This window comes from Equus przewalskii, chromosome 12, assembly GCF_037783145.1.
Source record: "Equus przewalskii isolate Varuska chromosome 12, EquPr2, whole genome shotgun sequence".
Lineage (NCBI taxonomy): Eukaryota > Metazoa > Chordata > Mammalia > Perissodactyla > Equidae > Equus > Equus przewalskii.
Genome location: NC_091842.1, coordinates 408346 through 427262, shown reverse-complemented (window position 1 = coordinate 427262; position 18917 = coordinate 408346). Strand labels below are relative to the sequence as shown.

General features: G+C 57.2%; 1 protein-coding gene across 6 annotated transcripts in view; it reads left to right on the top strand.

Moving 5' to 3' along the window:
- Window positions 1-18917, top strand: part of PRKAR1B (protein kinase cAMP-dependent type I regulatory subunit beta) — a 118325-nt gene that overhangs the window by 35907 nt on the left and 63501 nt on the right. For all 6 annotated transcript variants that reach the window (XR_011524653.1, XM_070567247.1, XM_070567246.1 and 3 more), the window contains one exon: window positions 2595-2686. Coding sequence is in view for 5 of the 6 variants with exons in the window: in XM_070567247.1 (XP_070423348.1) it covers window positions 2595-2686 (92 nt within the window). In the remaining variant the exon portion in view is untranslated. The remainder of the gene's footprint in view (window positions 1-2594; window positions 2687-18917) is intronic.

Sequence of the window (18917 nt, the reverse complement as noted above, 5' to 3'; positions counted from 1 at the left end):
CACCCCTGGACCCCGCCCCGGGACCCCCACCCCGGACCCAGTCCCAGGCCTCACCTCGGACCCCGCCCCGGGCCCCCCCACCCCTGGACCCCGCCCCAGACCCGCACCCTGGAGCCCCGCCTTCCTTCTGGTTACAGGGGCGGTGGGAGGTGTCCCGGCCGTCCTGGCCCCACCTGAGCACGTGTCTGTCTGAGGACCCTCGGGAGGGGCCCCCACGAGGCCGTGTCGGGATCCCCCAGGCTCAGGGAAGGGACGTGGCGCTCAGATCTGTGGTGTCACCGAGGAGCCCGTGTCCCTGGCCGATGGTGCCCGTCTCCGGGGCTCCGCCCGTCCAGGCTGGACCCCCGCCTCGGAGCCCCCGACCCTCCACATGTTACTCCGACCTCCAGCTGTGCCCCCCCAACCCCCAGGAGGTGCCTCCGTCTGGACACGCGTCTCCGGCTTGTGCACTTAGGGGACCCTGCACCCCGCCCTCGCGTGTGGGGCCTGCCATTTCCTTCTTATGCATTGCTAGACTCAGGTTTTTTTCTTTCTGCATTTTCAGTTTTTGATCAATCTTAAGTTTTTTAAAAAAATTATGGCAAAATGGGTGTGACGTAAATTTCACCATCTGTATAAGTTGCTCCGGCTGCCGTGACAGCCAGCGTACCCAGCCTGGGCGGCTCAAGCAACACGTTTGTTCTCTCACGGTCTGCGGGCTGGACGTGCAAGGTCAAGGGTCCCCCTGGTGGGGACCCTCGTCCCGGCTGGCAGACGGCCGCCGCTCTCTGTGTCCTCACGTGGGGAGGAAAGAGACAGAGCTCCCTGGGGTCCCTCTCATCGGGGCACCAACCCCGTCCTGGGGACCCCACCCTCATGACCTGTGGAACCCTAATCATTTCCCAAGGGCCCCACTTCTGAACATGGTGGTGCTGGGGGGGAGGGTTTCAACACGTGAATTCGGGGGACAGTTCAGTGCCTAGCACCCCCTCAGTCATCGCCAGCCTGCCGCTCAGGGACATTAAGCCCATTCCCATGGTTGTGCAGCCATGCCCACTGTCCGTCTCCAGAACTCTTCATTTTGTAGATCTGAGACTGTCTCCTGGTGAACAGCTCCACGTCCCCTCCTCAGTACTTAATATTTTTATAATTAGAGAATGAAAACTGGGAAAAAAGTGTTGTTTGAAATCTACTGGGTCCCTTCACTTCTGGTTTTTTTTTTTCTTTTGAGGAAGATTAGCCCTGAGCTAACATCTGCCACCAATCCTCCTCTTTTTTTTTTTTTTGCTGAGGAAGACTGGCCCTGAGCTAATATCCGTGCCCATCTTCCTCTACTTTGTATGTGGGACGCCTGCCACAGCATGGCTTGTCAAGCGGTGCCATGTCCGCACCCGGGATCTGAACTGGCGAATCCTGGGCCGCCAAAGCAGAACGGATGAACTTAAGAACTGTCACAGCCCAGAGGGGTTCAGGGGAGGTGGCCGCTGCCCAAGACCTGGATGGGATCCGGGCAGAGCAGGCCACTGGGGGACGGATGAGGACTCGTCCGGGAGTGTGGGCTTCCAAGGCTGGCTCCCTAGTTGTGACCCCCGGGCCGGAGTACATAGCATGTTAACCATCCGGGAAACTGGCCGCAAGTACAGGCACCATCTTGGCAACTTCTCTGTAAATCTAAACTGTTCTAAAATGAAAAGCTTATTTTTTAAAACGTCCGTTGGAACCCAAGCGGCTTTTTAGGGGGCTTCAGGCCTGCCCCTCGGGGATCTCTTTATAAAATAGGTCCCCAGGTGTTGGACGGGATCCGCAGGTGTGCGGGGGGCCTGACATCGCCTCCCCCCCCGCCTGGTGGAGGTTTCTGGGCCGCTGAGTGCAAAGTGGGGGTCGTGTGACTGCCCGGATGGGCTTCCCCACCATCTGTCTTATTTTAAGGGAGAAACCTGGCATCTGAGAGGCGAGTGTTTTCGTCATTCGGTGCTTTATCCCTCGGACACACGCTGAGCGCTCCCGCCCGGCAGGTCCTGCGTTGACCGCGAGTGAGAGAAGCCTTTCTCACTCCTGGTTGTCCGTAGTTTGGAGGGTCCGGATCCCTCCCCAGCCTGACAAGGGTCCACCCCCCCTGCAAGGGTGGAGGTCAGCCTTGGGGGTGGCTCCAAGCTTTTTTTTTTTTTTTTTTTTGCGGTTTCCCAATTTTTAAACAAGTATTTATTACCTTAAATAAAAAGCCAGTGAACTAAAGATATAAACACAAGACATAACAACCCAGGGGACTGGAGATCTTCCAGAATCTTCCAGCATGTTCTAGGAGGCTCGGAAGCCCACCAGAGCCAGTCCACCAAGACCCCAAGCTCTAGACGGAACTTAGGCCACCTCTCTGATCGTTCTGGATTCCTTGTCTTTTCTTTCTTTCTTTTATTTTTTCAATTTTAAAAGATTGTGGCATACACATCACGTTCCAAGTTGTCCATCTTTACCACCAGCCGGCAACAAAGTGGCAGGTCGAACAGATTGATTTCGAGCCACGTTGCAACATCTCAGGGTCAAGCGGGGGCCCGGAAAGGCCCGGGCTGCGCCCCCGGGAACACCGGGAGCCTGACTTTGGTTGGCTTCCCCCACAGGTCATCCCCAAGGACTATAAGACCATGACGGCGCTGGCCAGGGCCATCTCCAAGAACGTGCTGTTTGCTCACCTGGACGACAACGAGAGAAGGTAGGAGCCGGGACGGGGCCGGGGGGCCCTCAGTCCCTCCCGGGGCTTCGCTGGTCAAGGGCCGTGAGTCACGGTGACGGCCAGCTCGAGGGGACGCGTGGGCGTGCAGAGCTGCGGGCGCCCGGGCTGATCCCCTCAAACACACGTCAGGATCCGCAGGTCCCACGGCCAAACCTTGTCGTGGAAAGACCCCTGGGCGCCTCCTTTGCCAGGTCTCCACGGGCCTAATTTTCCGGCATCTTCCGCGTGCCGGGGTCCACCTTGTCTGCTCCGAGCTCACTGCCTGCTGGGGAGGTGGGGCTGGACGCACGTCCGAGGAGCTCGGGGTCTTGAGGACGGGCGGCTGGGCCGGGACGCGACGCCAGGACGGCCTAGAAGGGCCTCGTCTGCAGAGGGGCTCCGAGCTCTGAAGGGGCTTTGGAACTGTGAGCACGTAAATAATTGGAAAAGTTGGAAAATTTTGACCAGACGAAAAAGCAAAAAAACGTCCCCGGTCAGCTGACTCCGGAGACAATTACCGAGACTCTTTCGGGTCAGTCCGTAAGGGTTTGTTTCATGCACGTATCCTAATTTCAATCTCGTCACAAAAATGGAATCACATTCTGCACGGTTTTGTCACGCTTAAGGGGTCGTGAACATCTCTCTTTGTCAGTAAATCTCTTCAGCAGTTTGTTGTGTCCGTTTCTCTGGAGTCGCCGTGACAAATTAGTTTCCTACCATAGCTGTTCGCATTTTTTTAGGATGAACAACATTTTGATGACATGACCATCCCGGTACCTTCTTCTTTGAATCCTTGTCTGTTTTTTTTAACATAAATTCTTTGACGTGGATTGAAGGGTAGAGAAAGTTTAAAAAATCCTCTTTTGGGGGCCAGCCTGGTGGTGCAGCGGTTAAGTTTGCACGTTCTGCTTTGGCGGCCCAGGGTTCGCCGGTTCAGAACCCGGGTGCGGACATGGCACCACTTGGCACGCCATGCTGTGGTAGGCGTCCCACATAGAAAGTGGAGGAAGATGGGCACAGATGTTAGCTCAGGGCCAGTCTTCCTCAGCAGAAAGAGGAAGGTTGGCAGCAGATGTTAGCTCAGGGCTAATCTTCCTCAAAAAAATAAAAAATAAAAAATAAATAAATTCTCTTTTTTTTTTTTTGGCACACCATAATTCTTCATTAGATCAGCCGAGCACACTTTGATAACAGCCCTTATACACAATCTGAAGGACACACAAGTGTGTAAAACCAAAAAGGGAAGTCTGTGTCCCCTCTCCGTCCCCCCCACCCCCAGTGACCATTGATTGTGGTCTGGGGTGACCCTTCCAGGCCACCGTCTGGTGTTAGCGTGTGTCTCGCACGTAACCACACGTGAAACACGCACCGTAGGTCCGTGGGAGCATCAGTCTGATTGTCGCTGGTGTCCGCCCAGCGCTCCCTCGGGCGTGGGGGCTGAGTCATTCTGTCCACCTGTCCCCTCCTCACCAAGGTCACTTTGGAGGTTTCTAGTTTTGTGATGTGACCTCATTTCAGGGAACATTGAAGGCAGCATCCACGCAGGATGGGTCCCGGCAACAGAAGAGCTGGGCCAGGGAGAGTGGACTGTGAAGTCTCGACAGGTGTGGGTGTGTGACTTTTTTTTTTTTTTTTTGGTGAGGAAGATTGGCCCTGAGCTAACATCTGTGCCAATTGTTGTCTCTTTTATGTGGGACACCACCACAGCGTGGCTTGATGAATGGTGTGTAGATCTGTGCTCAGGATCCAAACCCGGGAGCCCTGGACCGCTGAAACGGAGCACGCAAACTTAACCACTGCACCGCCAGGCCGGCCCCCTGGGCACATGCGTTTTTAAAGGCTTCTGATAGTTGTGCTGGCCGGTCACTTGGGAGGCTGCAGGGGCGTCTGGATGATTTCAGTTTAGGTGGAAGTCCCTCCCTCGCCCACAGCATGCAGCCGGTTCAGGAGGTCCCCAAGTCTGGCGCTGTGGCAGCCGCCTCTGAGGCGCAGGGTGGCCGGAGCGCCCATGGTCCAGGCTGCATCCGCGATGGAAGCACATGGGGCCGGGCGGGGGTGGCCAGTTCCCCGTCTTGGGCCACCCTGTGACGCCCGCTCCCTGGGGCAGGCGGCCTCGCCTCGTCCCCCATTCTCCCTGCTCCTGGCGGGCGCTCTGCGTGCATCTGGCTGGATCCGTGAGGGCGACGTGCACAGGACACCCGGTCACACGCCCGTCTCCGCTCGGCTTCCCCGCGCCCGAGCGCCCTGGCTGTGCTGGTTCTGGTGTACGTTGGAGGAGAGAAGGTGTCGTTTCTCTGATTCCTGGTGAGGCCGCGTGTTTTCGCAGACCGCTGCCTCGGACCCTTCTGCTCAGAGACAAGGGTTCGGGCTCGGAATTAAAAATGCTTTTCAGCCAAGTCCACCCAGAGGTCCGACGGGGGCGCGCGGTGTCCTGCCCTGGTGAGGGTGGAGGTGATAGACCCCCAAAGATACCCGCAGCCCAACCCCTGGAGCCTGGGAGTGTCACCTTATGTGGCACGAGGGGGCTTCGCAGACGGGAAGAACTTAGGGTCTCGTCATGGGGAGAGAAGCTGGAGGCGCAGGAAGGACCCTTCTCAGGAGCCCGTGAGGCCGTGGCCCAGCCCACACCCCGTTTCCACCTGCTGATCCTGATCTTTTTACACTTCCGGCCCCCAAAACTGTGAGAAAATAAACTTCTGTGGCTTTAAGACCTCGGAACGGAGGTGTCCACCTGGCAGCCGTGTCCTCGGTCCCCAGGCAGAACCAGGTGACTCCAGTTTTCTATCTGCTTGAACCTGAATGTAAACGTCGGTTTCAAACGTAACAGTTTGATTCCCGTCTCTGAGTGGGTGGTGCATTCGCATGGATCAAAACAGAAAAGGTGCCTGGGCTCCAGAGTGGACGGCCGGCTGTCTGGAGTCGGCCCCAGGGCCTTGGCTCGTCCCTGGGCGCCCCGTGGTTCCCTTTCTGCACACAGACTCTCCTGGCCCTGAGGCCGGAGGTACCCTGTCCCTGGCCAGTGGCCACACAGGCCGCCGTCCATTCTTCACCTATTTTCAGGTCCTCAGGGAGGGGTAGTGACTGACCGGGCCTGGGTCTGGGGGGCCCTCCTGACTCACACTTTGGTGCCAGCTCTGGGCAGGCAGACGCTGTGGGCACACAGCCCAGGGCGGATTTCGGCACCAGGCCCCGTGAGCATCTGTACGTGCACAGGTCCTGGTCCCATCGTTCGTAGCCGGGAGGCAGGTCGCTCGCCCGGGAGGCAGTTCCTGGGGGACGATTTGGGCAGTCACCCCAAAAGCCAGCCACCCTGCTTGGAAGATTAATTTTGTTCTCTGGGCCCCGGTTTCCTGGTCTGTCCAGCGGGCGCACCGTCTGCATTCGGCTCTTCTGGAAACGGCTGCAGGCCCGGAACTCGCCGTGTGGCAGCGCGATGACAGGCACCTGGGTGTGAACTGTTTCTCGCTCAAGTGTCCCTGGTGCGGCGGCTCCAGCACGGTTTTGCGGCCGACGGCGGCTTGGGCTCGGGCACCCCGCCGGCCGCAACGAGGTCGGTGGGGCTGAGCGGTGATCCAGTCCCAGGCCTGGGCGAGGTGACAGGAGACAGCCCTGTGTCAGCATCAGCCCTGTGCCGGCCCCGCCCGGGCACTTGTTCTCGTTAGAAATCCCTGATCGATTTTATTTGACTGGATGCTGGGCGCGGAGGGGAGGAGAAAACCAGGGCGGCTGGCCTCCCGGGGAGGAGGTGTCGGTCAAGTGAACACGTGAATATTCAGAGGTGGTGTCCCGGGGGGGCCCTCAGGAGAGGCCTGTGCTTTGTAAGATGGGGTGACCTGCCCCAGGGTGCGCAGAAGGTGGTGACGGTGGGGAGCCGGCAAGGCCCTGGGCCGGGAAGCATCGTGACCTGGCAGGGGCTGCACTGGTCAGGGTAGTGGGGTCCGTGGGGGGTGCTGGGGTGACAGGGAGCACGTCGGGGCCGGAGAGGAGGGGGAAACAGACTTCTCGGAATTGCTCTGGGATTTGCTTAAGTGTTTTCTCGTTTCTGAGGGCTCTGGTGCCCCTTTGGCGTCACACTTCCCTGTCTGTCCGGTTCCTTCCTGTCTCCGCAGCCGAGCGAGAGGCAGCCCCGGGTCTGAGGCACCCCTTTGTGCACTTCTGCAGACCCTCGAGGCTGTTGGAGGAGCTGGGGCGTCCGTGTGCACCGAGGCCCGGCCGTCACTGCCTCCGTCCAGGATGCCACGTGTCACGTCCACAGATGTGCAGAGGCCAGAACCGTCACCTGGGCTGGCCTGGCCGCAGGGGGACTGTGCTGGGAAGGGGGCTATGAAATGGGGTTTCGTGAAGTCGTGTGCTGCCTCAATACGGCGCCTCGGTGCCCGTTTACATGCAAACCCTGAAATGCAATGCCCAGACCTGCCCCACCGCCTTTTCCCTTTTTTGTTCCAATTGTGGCAAATATACAGAACGTACAGGGTGCCTCTGGAGCCGTTTGTCAGCGTGTCGTTCAGCGGCATTGAGCACATTCACCGTGTTGTGCGACCATCACCACTCTTTATTTCCAAAAATTTCCATCACCCTCAACAGAAACCCCAAACCTGTGAAGCGGTCGCTCTGCATCCCCCCCACCCCAGCCCCTGGTTCCCTCTAATCTGCTTCCTGTCTCTGTGGATTTGCCTGTTGTACAGATTTCATACACGGGGACTCACACAGTATTAGACCTTTGTGAACGGCTTGTTTCACTCAGCATAATGTTTTCAAGGTTCCTCTGTGTTGTAGCAGGAGTCAGAATGTCCTTCCTTTTTTAAGGGTGAGTAATATTCCGTTGTATGGATCTGTGACAATTTATCTGTTTATTAGTTGCTGGACACTTGGGTTGTGTCCCCGTCCTGGTTATTGTGAATAGAGCTGCTGTGCACGTGGGGTTTTAAGTCTTTGGGGCAGGTCCTGGGTCGTATGGTAATTCCGTGTGTAGCTTTTTGAGGAACCGCCAGACTCAGCTTCTCTTTTGGTCCCACTGTTCGTCGAGCCCCCGTTCTCTGTGGAGCCCAGGGGCCCACTCCGGGGCATCTGTGTTTAAGCCAAACTCCTCACGCCCTTTAGTGGCCCCGTCCCGGTCCCCGAGTACCAGCTGGCTCAGTGAAGCCCCCGGTTTAGGGCCAGCCTGGTCCAAGTGCGAGCTGACGTGAGAACAGGGCCACCCCAGCTGCGCGTGTCCAGGAAGCATCTGTGCTGGGGTCCTCTGCCCTCGGTCCGAAGTTTCCAGAACCACACGGCTCCCTCCACCTCGGACTTTTCTGGATCCGAGGGCCAGGAGGACGAGGAGCGGAGGAAGCAGATGATGGATTGAAAATTCCTCTTCGCTCGGCTGGCTTGGAAAGCAAGCTTCCCCGTGGGGCGTGTGCGTCTGTTTCAGGTCTTTTGTTTTGCACGTAGGAAAACTCACTTTCCACGTGAAAGCCCGAGGGGCTCCTTTCTCTGGCCGCGGCCTCTAAAGAAACAAGCCGATGGTTCAGGAAGCGGGGTCCAGAGGGAGCGGGCAGGCCAGCCCTTGTCTCCTGACCTTTCCCATGATGCTCCCCCCGTGCGGCACCCGAACGCTCTGCTTTTTCCAGTTTACCGGGAGCCGGGCCCAGCAGCATTGTCTCAGCCCGGCTGTGGTTTGGCGGGAGCAGCGTGATTCTTTCCAAGTGTGCAGGGCGCCTGGCACGCCCCGACTTGAGCGGCTGCTGCTTGCTCGCTTCCCCGCGTGGGCAGAAGAAAACAGAGTAATGTGCAATTAAATCTGCTTGTGGGGCGAGCACAGATTTCTGCTTAACGACCCCCAACCCTGGTCAATCCAGGTTTAAGACGAATGACCCCGCTGTCATGGGCAGGCTGGCTTTGTCCTGTCGGTTTACAACGGTGTCTTCCCTTCAAGGTCTTTTTAGTTTGAATGCAGACACGTAAGCACGGCAGGAGGTGAAGACTGTGTTTACGTCCATGTCTTTAAAAGAAGATCGCGCAGCACAGCTGCGGGCGAAGGCCACAGGCCCTCCAGACTCCGTGCTCGCGCTCCCAGGGTGGTGCATTTCTAGATGGCCTGCGTCGAGGGCTGTCTCTGGGCCCAAACTGGAGCCTCAGTTTCCCCCTGTGTAAATGAAAAAGGGTGTGCCTTGCCCAAGGCCACACCACTTATCAGAGCAGAGCCAGGCTCCCCACCCAGTCTCTGGGGCTCCAGAGCCCATCTCCTCCCCACCGACCACCCCGTGGTGACAGGTCACAGGCACCTGTGAGGGAAGGGAGACGGAGAGCGGGTGATCCAGACTGGTCGTGGGTGCGTGGGGGCCCGGGGTCCTGGGGTAAGCTGGAGCTGCAGGAAGCTGACTCTGGCTCAGTGGGTCGTGGGGGTAGAGAGAGAGAGAGACAGAGAGAGAGAGAGAGAGCGCGCCAGGAGAACCCTAAACACAGCGTTGGGCTGCAGCGGCCTTACACACAGACACACTCGCACATGCAGGTGTGCGGGTGGGAGGAGACAGTCCGTCACGTGATTTACAAGTTGTGTAGTGACATTCTCTGGGCCCCAGTTTCTTCAACTGCCAAATGATGGTAATAAAACCTACTTTGGGGGTTGCCGTGAGGATGGAATGGGATAATGTCCATGAGTGTCTCCTCACCACCATCAGCACCATCATCATCACCATCATCAATATCATCAATATCATCACCATCACCATCACCATCACCACCACCACCATCACCATCACCATCACCATCATCACCATCATGACCATCATCACCATCACCATCACACCATCACCATCATCACCTATCACCATCATCAATATCATCACCATCACCATCACCATGATCACCATCACCATCACCATCACCATCACTATCATCACCATCACCATCATCACCATCATCACCATCATCAATATCATCACCATCACCATCACCACCATCACCATCACCATCACCATCACCATCACCATCACTATCATCACCATCACCACACACCATCATCACCATCATCAATATCATCACCATCACCATCACCATCATCACCATCACCATCACCATCACCATCACCATCATCACCATCACCACCATCACCATCACCATCATCACCATCATCACCATCATCAATATCATCACCATCACCATCACCACCATCACCATCACCATCACCATCACCACCATCACCATCACCATCATCACCATCACCATCATCACCATCATCACCACCATCACCATCACCATCACCACCATCACCATCACCATCATCACCATCATCACCATCATCAATATCATCACCATCACCATCACCATCACCACACCAACACCACCATCACCATCACCATCACCACCATCACCATCACCATCATCACCATCACCACCATCACCGTCACCATCATCACCATCACCACCACCACCATCACCACCATCACCACCACCATCATCATCACCATCACCGTCATCATCGTCACCACCATCATCACCACCATCACCGTCATCATCATCACTACCATCATCATCACCATCATCACCACCATCACCACCATCATCATCACCATCACCGTCATCACCATCATCATCACTACCACCATCATCATCATCACCATCATCATCAATATCATCGCTATCACCAGCATCGCTGTCGTCACCACCACCACCGTCATCACCGTCACCATCATCATCACCATCACTACCATTACCATCATCACCATCACCACCATGATTATCACCACCATCACCACCACCACCACCACCAGCATCATCACCGTCACCATTGTCACCACCACCACCATCATCATCATCACCACCACCACCATCATCATCACCATCACCACCATCACCACCACCGTCATCATCATCACCGTCATCATCACCACCATCATCAACGTCCCCATCATCATCACCACCACCACCACCATCACCATTGTCATCACCACCACCACCATCATCATCACCATCACCACCATCACCACCATCACCATCATCATCATCATCATCATCATCACTGTCATAGTCATCTTCCTCATCATCTTTCTGGCCCCTTGGCTGTGTGGAGGGTGGGCTGAATCAGCGGGCTTCTGCCTGGGTGCAGCTTTGCTCCTCTGATGCTGGTGCAGATGTCCCCATGGACCCCACAGCCAGGCCTCACTGCCCCTCAGTGCTTAGTGTGAGGAAGGGGCTGCTGTGGTCCCCAGGCCACTCCACAGTGTCATTCTCTGCCCCTCCTGGGCCCGAGGTAAGGAGACAGGCTGCTGTGGACCTCAGGACACAGTGGGAAGGACTCTGGGAGGCCAGCTGGTCCCCTGCCCCAGTCTATAGAAGAGGGTTTCCAGGCTCAGAGAGGGGGGGCCCTTGCCCCTTGCTCCAGGCCAGGCAGCAAGTGTCCGAGCTGGGGCTGGAGCAGGTGTCGTCCTGCCCTGAGCCGGCCCCCTCACAGCCCCTCTGCCGAGTGGAGTTACTCCCCGTGGGGATTCCGGGGGAGGCGAGGGTGCAGCCTCCTCGCGTGGTGTCAGCTCCTGTGAGCAAAGGCGGATCCTGTGTCCTTCCTGGGGACGCTGGGGGCGGCCAGCCTCTGGTCAGGGACCCGAACAGCCTCGCAAGGCGGCCCCTCGGGGTGCTCAGAGCCCTGAGATGTGCCCTGAATCCCAGCCTGCCTCCCGAGGGTGCGTCTCAGGTCTGGGACAAGGAGGTGGCAGCCTTTGGGTCCCATCGGGTCCCTTCCCTGCTCGCCCCGACTGGAGCACCTGGAGACAGAGCATCCTCGTGCCCCTGGGAGCCGACAGGTGTGATAACGGGGAGGCCCCACGGGTGTGTGGTAGTCCAGGCAGCGCACTGTGCGTGGGGCCCTCGGCCGGGGCCTCGTTCCTGGAGCCGCCAGATGGGTGGGCGAGGGCGTCTCCCCCCTGGGATGGCCTTCCTGGTGGTGGCTCCCGCGCTCTGCGGCTCTGATTAGAACAGGCCCCGTGGGAGCACCCACTGCCAGCCCGGGCGGCCGTCTCCTGTTATCTGTCGCCGGCTCCCTTCCTCCCACCTGCAGCCTGTTTTCCCACAAATTGGCTCGGGTCCCCAGGTGATGGGAAAAGCACGCCGTCACCCTCTGCCAAGTGCGCGTGCAGCCAAAGGGGACGGTCTCTGCTCCTCCTCGCGGGTGGCCCCCCCTCCCCAGCGTGGCCCTGGCCTCGGGGCGTGCGGCCCCTCCCCGCTTTCAGGCAACACTGAAAAACAAAATTAGCGTTTTGGGAAATTCAGGGCCTCATCCGAGGAGATGCTTAATGGCTTGAACGTGCGAAGAATTTGGTTTTTGTTTTGCTCCGGGCGGAGCAGACCTCGAGGTTAGCAGACCGTGGGCCTCGTGAACCCAGCAGGACTGAGAAGCCACATTCAGTGGGAGGGTGAAGTCTGGGACGGGGGAGGTGGCGTCACATGACGTGTTCGGAGACAGTCCCTGGACCTCCAGCCTCGTATGCATCGTCTTGTTAGATCACCGCAGGCTGGCATTGTTGTGGTGCCATCGGGCAGATGAAGCACAGAGAGGTTGAGCAAGCTGCCCAGGGCCCCCCAGCTAGGACTGGGAGAAGCTGGGCTTTTGCACCCCGGCCGGGATGAGCTTGCACTGGGCCCACCTGCCTCCCTGTTACCTTGCACTGCCCGGCTCATTAACCTTCTGGGGAAAGGAGTCACCTTTATAAAAGAAAATAATTTCCCGCATGCCTGGAATTTTCCGGTTTGAAACAAATCCTGTGGTTCTGGAGGTCGGACTGTGGGGCTGTCTCGGTTCCCCATATGGAGCCTTCGTTGGGAAGGGTCGCGGGGCCTGTGTGATCCCAGAGCACAGGCAGGGCTGCAGCCGTGTGATCTGGGATTTGGGACTCCGACCTGGGGCTCGTCCTGGGGGGCGCCGCCAGGCGGCCTGCAGTGTGTCTGGCCTGTGGTCCTGGATCTCTGGTGCCATAATGTTCCCAAACCTCTAGAACTTGGCGGGCTGTGGTCTGGGATCTGCAGGCCCGCGTCCCCGTGTTCCCACACCGGCAGGTTCACCTGTTTCTGTCCCCTGGGAAGCCCCTGTGGACAGGCGGTCAGAGATCCTGAGGGTCCTGCACCCACCTCGGGGCTGGGGACGCTGGGGCCCAGAGGAGGCGTGGCACGGCCCAGCCGCCATACTGCTTAGGGGCCGTTTCTTCAGGAAGGAGAAAACCCCCAGGAACCAGGGTCCTGGAAGGACGCTCGGCAAGGTGCCCGGTGCTGAGCTCTCCCTGCAGCTCCCCCACGAGGGACGTGGCCCCAGGAGGGAGATGCATTGGCCTTCGGTCCCCTGGGCGCCTTGGGTCCGGCTTGGCTCCATTCTTGAGCCGCGGTCGCTAAAAATGGGCGAGTTGCCTGCCAGCTGGGGGGTCGGGGGGCTGTGGGAAGAGGCGAGGTAGAGGGAGGGGGCCCCGGGGTAGGGCTGTCGTCACCCACCCTCGTCCCCACCTGCAAGGGGACTCCATGGGGGCCCCCCCAGCATCTCAGAGACGTGGGTACACCTGCTTCCATCTGTCAGGTGGGGAAACTGAGGCTCTGAGAAGGCCGGTGAGTGGCCCAGGGCCGCACGGTTCCCTGGGGCAGCCTCCCTTCCTGAGACGAAGTCCGCGCCCCCGGCTCCCACGCGTCTGTCACTAACTATGGGGGACGCCTGCCTGCTCGGGTCTCTCCCGACCTCACAGCGGCCTGTGAGAGCGAGCATCACAGTGACCCCACCGTCCAGGTGAGGGTGGGCCGCCTGCCCCAGGTCCCACAGCTGGTGCCCAAAGCAGAATGGGGACCCCGGCTGAAGCGCCGTGCTGTGCGTGCCCGCGTAGCCAGCAGAACCTGGGACACAGCCGTCCCTTCCCTCGCCATGGGGACCAGCATCCAGAGAGTGGACGTCCTTCCCTAGGAGGGGGTCGTCCCATGGGCGTCTCTTGGATGCTGTGGGGTCACAGGGAGGGAACAGAGTGAGCAAATGGAGGGAACAGCATGGGCGAGTGAAGGGAACAGCATGAGAAAACGAAGGGAACAGCAGTGGCAAAGGACGAAGGTGTGAGGGTAGATGCCGAAGTCTTCTGGAAGCGGGGGTGTGGCTGGTGGAGCGAGGGAAGCCAGTGAGCTGAGTTGAGGCTGGGGCCACACGCTCAGTGGGAAGCCGTTGTTTTTTTAAATAACGAAAAGTACAAAGAAGAAACCAGAAGGGCCGTGGTGTGGACGGTGTCCGGTGTGTTCTTCCTGGACACGGTGTCTCGTGTCGGCCCCCAGAGCCCGGCCTTGTCCCTTTCACAGACGTCTGTGCACTGGGGACGAAGGAGCCGGCTCACGGTTGAAGACAGTCGGGAAGTTGGCCCCTCCCACGGCTGGTGGGCAGCGTGCGTGCCCCGTGTCTGCTGCCCCTCGGCCTCCCAGCTCGCCCGGCCGTCTCACGGGGAACTTACATGTCGAGGTCAGGGCGGCCGGCGGGCTTGTCCCTGTGTGGCCACACGGGCTCCGTGCTCAGGAGGACCCTGCTGTGAAATCAATGATCTTGGAACAAGGACCCCCACGGTCCTCTGGGGGGACCCTGCAGGGGACACGGCGGATCCCGCTGAGGGTTCAATGGCCGTCAGCGCGAAGGAGGGTGGGCTGCTGGCCACAGGTTGGCTGGCCTCCTGTGTTTATTTTTCTGCAAATTGCCTGGTTTATCCTTCACTCATTCTTTCCCTCTTTTTTTTTCCTTAGCGATTTGCTTGAGTTTTTCGTAAATTAACAAAAGCAGGCGGTTGACGGTGAATGAGCAGGACGTGCGTTTTCCGGGTCAGTCATTGGTCTTCAAACTCTGTGAAGTTCTCTCGTCATGGGGGAGTTTTAAGTTTTCGGGTTTGTTTCCGTAATTTTTCTCATTGCGGTGAAAACTATAAAACTTGAAATTTACCATTTTAGCCATTTTTAAATGCACAGTTCAGGGGCACTGAGGACATTCTCATTGTTGTGCAGCCATCACACCGTCCATCTCTAGAACTTTCCGTCTTCCCAAAGGAACCCGGTCCCACTAAACACTGAATCCCGGCCCCCGGCCCCTACCATCTACTTTCTGTGAATTGGACGTCTCCAGGGGCCTCATGCCAGGGGGATCACACGGTGTTTGTTCTTTTGTGGCTTATTTCCCTCAGAATAGCGTCCTCCAGGTTCACCCACGTGGCAGCAGGTGTCAGAATCTCCTTCCTTTTTAAGGCTGAGTAATATTCCATCGTCTGGACGGACCACCCTGTGTTGATCTGTTCTTCTGTCGATGGACAAGTTTTAATTTTTATGTTGCCAGATTTATCCAGCCCCACCTTCCTGGCTTCTAGTGTTCTCCTCAGGAGGGCCCTCCATCCTCCAAGACGAGAAGTACGATAAATAAAGACGCTCAGGATCTTTTCTAGAACCTTCTCGGCTTGTTTCTGTCTTTCAATGATGGAATCTTGGATTCATCAGGAATTTTATTTTGGTTTAAGGACACGTAAACCCAGCTTAATTCCTTGCCCAACAGCAGGTCGTTCAACATGCTCGCTGACCTGCACAGACTTTTTTCCTCCTGACCTGAGCTTCCTCGTGTCTGGGGGTGCAGTTCAGGCCTCAGGTGCTCCTGGCGGGGAGGGCCGAGCTGCCGGGGTTGTGGTTTCTCTCCAGAGGAGCACGCAGGCCTGGACCCAGCAGCAGACCCAGCCCTTTCTCTGGGTGAGAACCAGTGCCAGCTGGGGTGCGGGTGGGGATGCTGGGAGCTCTGGAGGGTGGGCCAGGACTCAGCAGTTGCTGGGCAGCGGCCGGGGTGCCCTGAGGACAAGGGTGCATCCAGGAAGGGGCACTGAGTTTCCGTCATGGGCGCCCACGGGGCTGTGGAGGGGGCAGAGGCGTGGGGGGCTCAGGTGGGACCTGCTGAGGGGGGGCCTGGACAGCTTCCCAGAGGGGGGTGTGTGTGGTGAGTGCATGCAAATGTGTCAATGTGTGGTGTGTGTCTGTAGTATGTGCATGTGTGTGAATGAATGTGTGTGTGAATGAATATGTGTGGTGCATGCATGTGCGTGTGTGTGAATGAATGTGTGTGTGGTGCGTGCATGTGTGTATGTGAATGGATGTGTTGTGCATGCATGTGCATGTGTGAATGAATGTGTGTGCATGTACACGTGTGTGAATGAATGTATGTGTTGTGTGCATGTGCATGTGTGTGAATGAATGTGTGTGCATGTACACGTGTGTGAATGAATGTATGTGTTGTGTGCATGTGCATGTGTGTGAATGAATGTGTGTGCATGTACGTGTGTGTGAATGAATGTGTGTGGTGTGCATGTGCACGTGTGTGTGAATGTGTGTGCGCATGTGCGTGTGTGTGTGAATCAATGTGTGTGTGGTGTATGCATGTGCACGTGTGTATGAATGAATGTGTGTGGTGCATGCACGTGTGTATGTGTGAATGAATGTGTTGTGCATGTGTGTGTGTGTGAATGAATGCAAGTGTGCATGTGTTTGTGTGAATGAATGTGTGTGCACATGGGCGTGTGAACGAATGTGTGTGCGCATGTGCGTGTGTGTGAATGAATGTGTGGTATGTGTGTGTGTGTGTGTGTTTCTTGCGACCAGAGAACCTTTTACTCTCCTGGCTCCAGGAGAAGCCCTTTGGTGATTCTTTGTTGGGTGAAAAATGGCTGCAAGACGCGGTTTTCAGGGTCTCGCGTGGGGGACGGTCCGGAGTGCCGCGCAGCAGCCGGTGTCGCCTTTCTGCCACCCCCTCCCCGCCTGGACGATGGGAAGTGAACCCGGCCTTCAGATGGCTCCTCCGTGAGTGCTTGGGTGACACGCCGGTTTGTCACCAGGCCCCTGTCTCTGTGGCCCCCACGGTGGATGCGCGGGCTCGGGCCGCCTGTTTCTCTCAGAAGGTCGTGTGCGGAGCTGCCGCCTGGGTTTTGTGTTCCTGAAATGGATCTGCCCTCTCGGGTTTGCATTCCTTTCCGCACTCCATCGGCCACCCCATGAGGGGAGGCGGGTCCCCTTCGTGGCCCGCGCTGCCCTAGGGCACGGGCGGGAGTCATGCACAGCCCGTGTGCAGAGGCCGAGGCCATCGAAAGAGGGGACCCTCCCGAATCTAGACAATCGGGAGTGTTTTTCTGTTTTGTGCGTCGTTGCTGAAGCGCCGACCTTCCCTGCGTTGCATCTTGTGGGGCGACAGCTGGTTCTCGCTTGTCCTTCAGAAAAAGCAACAGTTGCTAAGAGTCGGGCAAACAAAGATGTGCTTTGAGTAGCGGGAACAGCTGTAGGGAGGGCACGTCAGCTGCGAAATCCGAATCTCCAGACCGCCCGGAGCGGGGCGCTTTAACCCTTTGGCGCCACTGGGCTCTTCCTCCTCGTCCTGTCCACCTGCCCCCCTGAAATGTTTTACAGTAAGAAAATGCTTTCTTGCTTCTTGATTGTAGACGCGAAGTCTCCTGATCTGATTGGGGCAGAATCTGGGCTGTTGAGGGAAAGGACATAGTCAAGAGTCATCCATCCACCCCTCTACCCACCACCCACCCACCCATCCGTCCATCCACCCACCACCCACCCATCCATCCATCCACCCACCCATCCATCCACCATCCACCCATCCACCATCCACCATCCATCCATCCACGATCCATCCATCCATCCATCCACCATCCATCCATCCACCATCCATCTCCCATCCATCCACCATCCATCCATCTCCACCCATCCATCCACCATCCATCCATCCACGATCCATCCATCCACCATCCATCCATCCACCATCCACCCATCCATCCACCATCCATCCATCTACCCATCCATCCATCCACGTCCATCCATCCATCCATCCATCCATCCATCCACCATCCATCCAGCCACGATCCATCCATCCACCATCCATCCATCCATTCATCCACCCATCCATCCATCCACCCATCCATCTACCCATCCATCCACCATCCATCCATCTACCCATCCATCCATCCATCCACCATCCATCCATCCACCATCCATCCATCTACCCATCCATCCATCCATCCACCATCCATCCATCCATCCATTCATCCATCCATCCACCATCCATCCATCCCTCCATCCATCTATCCATCCACTCATTCATGCACCCACACACTGGTGCCTGCATCTGTTCATTTGCACGTTCAATAAATATGGTCGCGAGTCTGTGTAAGCCAGTCACGGTGAGATGGGTGGGGGAGCATGCAGGTGGCTCCTCTTTTGTCCAAGGAGAAAGTGGCTTGTTGATGCTACTCTTGGTGGGGGGTGCAGGTGGATTCGGAAAGCTTTGTGCTGTCAGAGTGGAATCTGGTTTCCTGACTCAGTAAGGATCCCAGCCACCTACGTGGATGCAGGCCTTTAACCCAATGAACAGCCTTACATGCTACCTTGAGGAACCTGCAGATGGACCTGGGAGGCAGGGTTGACATTGCCCCCAATGCACAGAGGAGGGAAACTGAGGCTGGAGAGACACGCCCAGGAACATACTCTCATCCACCCAGAGATCTGTCTCTCGATTCTCTGAATCTGAAATGGCAGTTGGAGATGTACCACTGTGATGGCAGCTACTCTCATTCATTCATTTCAGAAGTGTTTGTTGACCGTCTCCTTTGTGCCACATCCTGCTCTAGGGGCCAGAGATGCAGTTTGATGATGATGAAGATGATGATGATGGTGATGGTGACAGTGATGATGGTAATCAGTGATGGTGATGATGGGGATTGGGGTGATGAGGTTGATGATGAAGATGGTGATGATAATGATGATGATGGTGATGCTGATGCTGATGGTGATGGGGTGAAGATGAGGTTGATGATGGAGATGGTGATGAAGATGATAATGGTGGTGATGGGGATGGGGATGGGGAGAAGATGAGGATGAAGATGAGTATTGATGAAGATGGTGATGATGGTGAGCACCAATCATAGCACCATATTAGGTGTGCGTAGCCCTCCCAGCCTTTCAGTGTTCTCTCCTGGAAGCCCCCCTGTGATGGGTGCTGTGGTTGACTCTCCAGCACCCCTGCCCCTCCCCACCTGTGTGGCATCACGTGGTTTGGGAAGGGGTCCAGTCTCCTATGGGCTTTAGGAGTGGGCCTTGTTTTAACCCAGTCTGGCTGAGCCCAGTGGTCGACTCACGGTGGCTGGATTGGTAACCCAAGTCTAAGCAGGTGGCTCAGGGCAGCCCCCACGGCCGGGGACTCACTTCCCTTCTGGACCAGAGGAGTGTG